Source organism: Tachysurus fulvidraco, chromosome 7, assembly GCF_022655615.1.
Source record: "Tachysurus fulvidraco isolate hzauxx_2018 chromosome 7, HZAU_PFXX_2.0, whole genome shotgun sequence".
Taxonomy (NCBI): Eukaryota; Metazoa; Chordata; class Actinopteri; order Siluriformes; family Bagridae; genus Tachysurus; species Tachysurus fulvidraco.
This window is the reverse complement of record NC_062524.1, coordinates 3,636,795-3,645,812: the sequence shown is the minus strand read 5'-3', so window position 1 is coordinate 3,645,812 and position 9,018 is coordinate 3,636,795. Positions and strand designations below refer to the sequence as shown.

The 9,018-nt window shown below is 43.7% G+C and overlaps 1 protein-coding gene across 1 annotated transcript; it reads left to right on the top strand.

Moving 5' to 3' along the window:
- The first annotated feature begins 289 nt into the window (after positions 1-289).
- LOC113652915 (protein Tob2) lies at positions 290-7,145 on the top strand. Its single transcript, XM_027162245.2, has 2 exons — positions 290-494; positions 4,067-7,145. Exon 2 carries the CDS (start codon positions 4,333-4,335, stop codon positions 5,518-5,520), a length of 1,188 nt encoding a protein of 395 aa, XP_027018046.2. The 5' UTR covers positions 290-494; positions 4,067-4,332; the 3' UTR covers positions 5,521-7,145.
- Positions 7,146-9,018: the final 1,873 nt, after the last annotated feature.

The window sequence follows — 9,018 nt, the reverse complement described above, 5'->3', positions numbered from 1 at the left end:
AGAAGATGAAGAAGAAGAAAGGTTGCAAAAGTACACTTTTTTTAACCTTTAAATCAAATTGTATTATTTATTGCATCATTGTTTATTATCGGTGTTAATAACAATACACACTGTTATTATAAACATTATGAACACACGAACATTATTAACTTTAGTCTTATAGTTTGTGTGTTTTATTGTGGTGTGGAATGATACCATAAATGGTTGGTAAAGTAGTTCCGGCCTGGTGACGTCACGGGTTGTGGGCGTGTCCAGGAACGTGGTCAGTATAAATACGCGAGGTTGACAAACACCAAAGTTTCCTTGAGCCGCTATGGAGCGTCTCTGGCATCCAAACTAAGCGCTTTATAACCTCCTATTCATGTGCACTTTTATCTTTTTATAAGCTCACTGTCTGCTCTTATTTAAGTGCGTGTTTCACAGGAACTGCAGGGATAATAAGATTAATAATAATAATAATATTAAGCCTAATAATAACAATAACAATCATTCTGGTAAGTAAATCTGTTATTATTTATTATCATTATATATAATGACCTTATTACCTACTGCTTATGTCATTAATGTGTCAACTTTGTCTTATAACCGAGTCAATGTTCCCTCATGTGAGTTTTATCTCTGATTTTATTTACATTATTGAATGAATCGATTCATTTCTCTGTCGTCCATTTTAATGTTTTTCGAGGTTTGTATTTAAAGCCAAGGGGATTTTTATATTAGAAAAAAATCTCAGCTTCGTCTAGATGCATTTTATTCATTATTGTTGAAATAACGCGTGGCTTAATCTTTAAGTCTTGTGTTATTCATTTGTGTGTGTGTGTGTGTGTGTGTGTGTGTGTGTGTGTGTGTGTGTGTGTGTGTGTGTGTGTGTGTGTGATTAAATGTGTTAGACCCTACAGGATTTATCAGCACCTGTGACACTTTAGATCATTTATGTTCTTTAGAAAATCTCCTGTATTTGAAATCAACCTCTTGGTGGAAATATGATTGTAATCTGCTCTTATAGTGAAATTTAAAACGGTTGGTGTTTTGCTTGTGCTTGCATTTTAAAATGGGCATCTTTTTGGTGTGTGTGTGTGTGTGTGTGTGTGTGATTATATTTATTTATATTCTGTGTGTGTGTTTATACACTGTGTGTGTGATTATATATTTATTTATATTATGTGTGTGTGTCTTCCCAGCTGGATAAACAAAGCTAATGTAAACCAAACACCTGCTGATGGACACTCAATAACACTCCCAGCCTCCCACACAGTTTGCCCTCATTTTTGTATGAATATTTGTGACACAATACGAGCGAATGCGTGCAGGTTACTGTGTGGTATTAAAAACGGGTGAAGTTTGTGTACGTTTCACTCACTTTATTTTGTCAGGGCAGTTTTGCATCGCATGACATTGAGTGACATTGAATATTACAGCTGAGCGTCTTAAAGTCCGAGCTCCTTATTGTTTATTTTCACTACACGTTACAGATCAACACCAATCAGGACGCAATAGCTTTATAAACTCAGGGAGGTTTTACAGAAGCAAACGCAGCTCATTTACACCTTTAGCCTGCTAGCGAAGTCTCATGAGCTGATCTGACGTCCTTAACGCGTATGGACACACGACACGCACACGTCATAACGTTTAAACCTTAAACCCTGCGGTTTAAAACGGTTTAAAAACATTCAGTCGGTCACTTTGCAGAATTCACCCGAGTCTGTTTTGATAAAGCGGAGGCGGATACGCACGTTTATGACGTCACAGCGCGGGGGCTGATGGGGGATGTAGTTTCAGCAGGAGGCGGCCATCTTGATCAAGTTTTAAAATTTTTGTTTTTAAAGAAATTCGACCAATCCCATTGACTTAAGGGATAAACAGTGTCACTGCACTGTCTATTATCGTATTTTGTCTGTAAACAAGTGTTGCCAGTGTATTTTACAAAATATTTATCTAGTGTAGCCTCGCTATAAACCAGCTGCCAAAACACAGAAGTTGTGGTCAAACTGGTACATTTACAAGACACCTTTTATCCAGAGTTATCTTACATTTTCAGTTTATATACAACGGAGTAATTAAAGGTGGGGTCTCCGTTGTTTGAGAAATGCTTCGGAAAACTGAGTTGGGCCGTCAAACAAAACAAACGTGCAGCCAATGAGCAGAAAGGGGCGGGTCTTGTCAATATTGGCGGAGAGAGTGTCTAGTGCGTATGTGTGACATTAGCAGAAAGCGGTTTTAACATTGACGTGGAGGATAAAAACAAAGGAAGAAAGGCTTACGATAAGGCAAGAAGTAGGACGTGTTAATATAGGATCAGCTTTCCAGCGCTGGAGAGAACTGAACTTCTTCCGCGTGAAATGGAGCTAAACCTTTCACAGTACAAAACACATTTGTATTACCATAGTATTACTCATTGAGTTCATTTATTGATAAAAATATCCCCTCAGCCTGCTGCCCCAACAGGTTCCACCATAATACATGTCTGGGTTATACTTGTCTGGTGTATGTGTGGGATGGAGCTATCAAAACAGGGGTGGGACCTATTTGGGTTAGGGGTGTGTTTGTTTTGGTGACCTCAAATGTCAACGTTGGCTTTCAAACAATGGAGACCCCACCTTTAAGGGTGAAGGGCCTTGCTCCTTGCTGCCTTGACCCAGTGGTGGCAGCGGGATTCGACCTCACGACCTTTCGAGCAGTAATCCGACACCTTAACCACTATTCTACCACATCCCAACAATCTTTGCACATAGACAATCTTTCCCAGCTTGTAAGGTATTTTCCAGCTCTCACGCTTTCATACTTTGAGTCGTTTCTGTACTCCTTAGTCCAGGAAGCAATGCTTACTTACTTACAATACTTTTACAGTCAGATGAAAACATCTGACACATTTGGCACACACAAATGTATAGTTTCACAGGTGGGAGGTTTTGCTGGTAGGTTATAAATGAGAAACCAGAGAAGAAACTTATTTTAAAGCTGTTGCACACAAGTGTATGGCGCTTAAAATGCTTTCCCAGTTGTCTGTAGGTTTTTATTCGTTTTCCTGAATTTGAATGTGCTTCAGAGGTGGTTGTCAAGTAAGACACACCTTCGCACACACACGTTTGAAACAAAGTCCAGCTTAATGCAAAAAACCCCAGACCTTTTTATTTATATTTTAGATTCGATGTACTAGTTCATTTCATGTCAACTGAGACTACATTCATTTGTGTTTTCTTGCAATAAAGCATTTAAGATATTGTGCGACGTGGTTGTGTTCGACATTCAGATTATTATAAATACTCCACCACTGTTTACGTTCAGGGGGGCAGGGTGGCTTAGTGGTTAGCACGTTTGCCTCACACCTCCAGGGTTGGAGTTCGATTCCCGCCTCTGCCTTGTGTGTGTGGAGTTTGCATGTTCTCCCAGTGCCTCGGGGGTTTCCTCCGGGTACTCCGGTTTCCTCCCCCGGTCCAAAGACATGCATGGTAGGTTGATTGGCATCTCTGGAAAATTGTCCGTAGTGTGTGTGTGTGCACTGTGATGGGTTAGCACTCCGTCCAGGGTGTATCCTGCCTCGATGCCCGATGACGCCTGAGATAGGCACAGGCTCCCCGTGACCCGAGAAGTTCGGATAAGCGGTAGAGAATGAATGAATGTTTACGTTCATATAAACTTTATTAAGTGCTGAAATAATTCATGTTTGATATTTGAATTCTGTTAATGTGGCTTGTTTTTGGACCAAGTTGTCAGAGTTCTTTGTGTAGAGGGTCAATTTCAGTTTAACGTTGAAAGGTCGTCTTAATTGCCGATCAGGCTCGAGATGATTAGCTCCCTTAGCAATCTTCACCCGTAGCTAGTTAACGGTCTTAGTAATGTGCTCTCAGCAGTTTACTTTATCTGGATTTTCAGGTATATGATGACCCACACTTCTGTCTTGCTTTGTCTGTACACTAGCAGCTGCCAGCAGGAGTAGCTGAGGGATTTGAGATGAGCAGAGATTACTGCTTCAGCCATAACATCTGTTGCAATGCACACTCTTATACCATCTTTTCCCCAGTGTTTGGTGTCTGAATGGTAATTTATTTTCTTGCATTCTTTTCAGATTGGAGACAGAGGGTTTTGCGAGACGTCTAGGCTTTCGGTAAGGCCAGTGTGTTGTAGCGGGTCAGAAATTTGTGTCTGGGACCAATCACATCTGGACCTCTTCTCTGAAACTATTTTTTCAGCTGCACATGCTACCAGATTCAACAAGGATTTTTACCCCCTGTGTATCTTGAAGTGATGTGGAAACTGTTGTAGGCCTGTTCTGGCCTGAGAGATTCAGGACTTGAGCGTTGTGATCTGAACCCTTTAAGTCTGTCTGTAGTCATGCATTTAGAGGTGAAAGTTGCACTGAACTTCATAGTGTCCTACTTGTACAACAAACTACCACGGCGAAGAGCAGACCTGTTTGGAGAGGAGCTGGAACGCATCCTGGTGTCGCGTTTCGAAGGTCACTGGTACCCGGAGGCTCCGTTGCGTGGTTCTGCCTTCCGCTGCCTTCATCTTGGAGTTCCTGGGGACCCCGTGGTGGACCTGGCAGCCCGAAGGAGTGGCTTGGACATGGAAGAAGTTCGTGCCAACGTCCCTCCGGAACTCAGTATCTGGATCGACCCTTATGAAGTGTCCTATCAGATTGGTGAGAAAGGGGCTGTGAAAGTTCTCTACATGGAGGATCCACCAGGCTTGGGAGGTGAAGCTGAAGTATCAGAATGTTTAGGAGGCCTTTGTAAAGGAGAGCTGGAACTAGAAGATGGGAAGAATTTAGGCTTCAACCCAGATGCTCAGGTCTTTGTGCCCATCGGAGGCCGGGCATCACCGGTCATGCTCCAGTCACACACTAATTCACCCACACCGCTCTGTCAAGGTCTGTTCATCTACGCAGGCTCCAGTACTCCAACAGATCCCACTGTGCACTCCAACACCTCCTCTCCATCTCCACCAAGTATAGGGCTGCCCTACCCTCACCCGGCTGCCCAACCTGGCTCCCGTCCTGCTCTGCAACAAATCACCTTCACCACAGCCACCTTTGCTGCCACCAAGTTTGGCTCCACGAAGATGAAGAAATGCATGGGATCTGGTGTGGTGGGTGGATCTGCCAGCACCGGTGCTCCTCAGCAGCGGATGGTGAACCATTCCCCCACCTCAATGTCCTCTATTTCACCACCTGGACTGGGAAATCCCAAGCCCCTGTCTCTCTCCATGCATTCCCTGGCTGGTCCAGTTTCCAGCCAACTCTCACCCAATGCCAAAGAGTTCATCTACCCCGCCTCCCAGGGGCCTCTTTGTTTTGAATCCGAGGCTCCGCACTTGACACACGCCGGTCCGTTCCAGGCACAGCTTCCAGGCCCTGCTCATGCACACACCACTTTTGATCCATTCTCTACCACACCACCACCAGGCCATGCTCTGGGTGTCGTGGGAGGCGGCAGTGGAATTTCCTTCATGGAGGGTCTGGGGGGCTACAACCTGCAGTACTCCAGCCAAGCTTTCCAGCCTGTAGTGTTGGCCAACTAAGTGTTCAAAACTTAAAAGATGTCTTCTGGGAATTTTTTAATGTTTTTTTTTTTTTTTTTTCTTTTTTCCACCAGTTGATACTAATGCATAGTTGCGGTGTTACGACGACTACAAACACTGAGGGTTTTTTGTTTTGTTTTGTTTTTGTTCCCTTCCCTGTAGATTTTTGTTCATATTCAAGGGAAATTTATTTTCCTTTCTCCCAAGACAACGGAAAATATCCAGCCTCCCGCTGCACAGACGTTTTTACAACGAACGCTAATTCGATCTGGGTGTTTTTCACCAAGGTATCGTTCTCTCTCTGTAGCCTGGTGGAGCAGCACGAGCTTGTTCCAATACAGCTCCGAAAAAAAAAAAAAAAGCTTCGTGCTCCAGTTTAATGTCACCAAGAGCAAATAGAAGGTTCAGGAATGGAGAGAATTTGGGACTTTGCTATAAACCGTGTAGTCGGGTCTCACTGTGGGGGGTGGGTGGGGGTGTTTAGGTGGGTTGTGCAGACAATCTTGCACTGTGGTTTTTTTTTGTTATGTTTAAGTAAACAGTCAGGACACGATGCACAATGTGGGTATCGGGTCTTGTTTTCCAGTCATACGGGGTTGTGCTTTTAAAGCTGTGAAACTGTTCAGGAAGACTGTCGTCTTATACAAAAGCCATAATATGGTTCACTGCTTTGGGTGGGGGGTGGGGGGAGTTAACGGTAGTTAATATAATGGAGCGACGACTGTTAACGTGTTCGTGTTGGGCTCCTGGAGGAAAACGGTGCCGCTGGTGCATGAAGGTAAGAGCAGAACCGGGGCGGACGGAAATCAGCAGGATGGCGGAAAGGTTTGTGATAAACGATGTGGCTTCGAGGAGGAAGGAGGGACGGGAACGTGCAAACGGGCAGCTACAGTATAACCTTGGGCGAGGAGCGCCGAGCTCGGTGTCCTTCAGATTTTGGAGCTGGGATCTGGGACTATGAATGAATGTGAATCTGATTTTCTTTCTCTTTAAAGGTGTAGACATTTTACCTATTAGACACAAAGATCACAATGTCTTTTGAGAACGGATGGTTTATGCTCTGTATTACTTTTTAATAGCCAGTCAGTCGATCAGACTCTCGTGATCGAGGAGACGGTCGGTAGAATTCTGCCTCGATCTAAAGACCCCTTGAGATTTCTCCCTAGATATTTCCCGAAGCTGTAACGACCAAACCTTCTACGCCGCGTTCCTCAGGTCGCGACGTCCGTCAGTTCCGTGTCCACCGTTTTGGGTGGATTTAGTTTTTTTTCTTTTCTTTTTTTTCGATGGGAAAGGTCCAGAGGTTCGTCATTACGGCTGGTTTAAAACTGGATGTATATTTTTTACATTGATTTGTAATTTATTTACGATTTTTCTATATATATATTTTTTTCCCTGTGCATTTTTTTCAAGAGAGAATCTAAAGGTATTTGTAAGAGATTCTATACAGTGTATATACTATTGTGTGTATATATTTCTTATGTTAAAATGTCCTTTATTTAGTTTCTTATGTGATGAGGTTATTTTTCCAGAAATAACTATAATTAACGAGAAATTCTATATAATTCTATATGACGTTTCATATAATTATGCAAGCTGAAACTAATAAAGTGTGTTTAACAGAGTGTTGTGTATTCTACCTGTCGTGAACATTGTTGGTGTGTGCGTGTGCGTGTGTCTCTTTTGAGGGATTGTCAGGATTTTAATAATGACTGCTGTCTGGTTTAAGAGGGACGACTTCTTGACCAGTTCCTCTACTGATTCCTTCGTACGTTTCCGCCGTAAGCAGATTCAAAATAAAATATCTTCTGGGATCTTGCCTGGTCCCTCATTACTCCCAGATGGCGGAGTATGACTGCCAAATGTTATCAGCTATTCCAAGAAAGCAACCCCCCCACCCCCAAAATGATATTAAGCCTTGCTAAACCAAGGTATTGCATCCTGGTTACCTCAGTGTTCAGCCAGATGTACTGTAAGCTGCCTGATTGACTCTCATCAAATCTCTGCCAAATCCCTGTATGGTAGCTTTCTCTCTCGTTACATCACCGATTCAAAGCTCTTATCTCCCTTTCAACAAATGAAACCGTATCTAATGACGACAGAGCTGGAATTGTAAGATGTCCGATCTTTCGGAAAGGATTTATTTCTTCACACTAGTCCTCCATGATCCTGGTAAAGTCTTGGCAGAAGTCGATGACCGGTTGGGTGCTAGCGTATGCTACCTGAGTTATATGGTGAAGGTATTCCAGCCGTAGATCCGAGAGTGCCGGCTTGGTCGATCGGTACAGTCTGGGGAAAAATCTCGCCGTCTGTTTGCATGCCGTAGACCAGCGGCGTCCGATCCTATCCACAGAGGGCCGGTGTGGGTGCAGTTTGAAGCTTGGTTGGATTGAAAACCTGCACCCACACCGGCCCTCTGTGGATAAGATCGGACGCCGCTACCGTACGTCTAGCTAACTGCCGAGCTTTGTGTAATCTTGCTGCGGTCTTCAGACGTGCATCATAACAGAATTAAATGAAACCTTTCTCACACTGCCGGAACTTTTGTTGTATGTCTGTCTATTGTTCTCAATGGCACTAAATCGCATCGTGTCCTTAAAGACCATTGATTTGGACTCTATCGATCTCCAGGTTTGGTGGTTTTTCATGAACAGTTTGGATTGGTGATCTGGGCAGATTCTTTGGAAAGTACTGCAGCAAAAGATCATATCTCATATCTCTCTGTGTGTGTGTGTCACTCACTCTAGGAACCTGGTCCTTATTAACATCCTCAGTTACGCATGTCTTTAGATAACGATACCTGTATCATCTCCAGTCAGAAGTGCAGAGAGAGAAAAAATATATTTAAACTGTGCTTTAAATCGATCTGTTAAAACCCACCAGCAGCTACAAACCCAGGTAAAGTATAAATCCCCCAAAAAGTGGGACATAAATAAATAAACTGTCTTGTTGCACTTTCTGCTTAAGGACAAATGTGTATTTCCAGCAGGCGTGGGGCTCGTGTTAGAAAAGGGTTAATGGAGGATGGAAACCGAATAGTTCTAAACAGAGGAAGCTGCTGGAACAACCGAGAGAGAGCGTGTGTGTGTGTGTGTGTGTGCTGGCTGGGGATCTGATCTGATCCTGGCCAAGAGCAGTGGTAGATCCCTGCTTCTCTGTAGTATGTGATGATCTTCCCTGCTGTCTGTCCACCTGCCACTTCCTGTAGATGAGCTGCGGGGAGAAAGAGTGTGTGTGTGTGTGTGTGTCATGTCATGTCTCTAACACCGAGCTGCAGATGATGGAGTCCGGACCGACCGTGCTGTGAGCGTCCTGATCCGAGGGCGCGGCCGTCTTTCAGTGATGTCTAGATAAATATTTGCGTTCGAGGACTATTTACATGCTCCAGAGGTTTATGCAAATCGTGTGTGTGTGTGTGTGTGTGTGTGTGTGTGCTAGTGCTGAGTTGCTCTATTGAAGCACCTTACAGATGAGGTCATGAAGGTTAAGTCTCAGTGC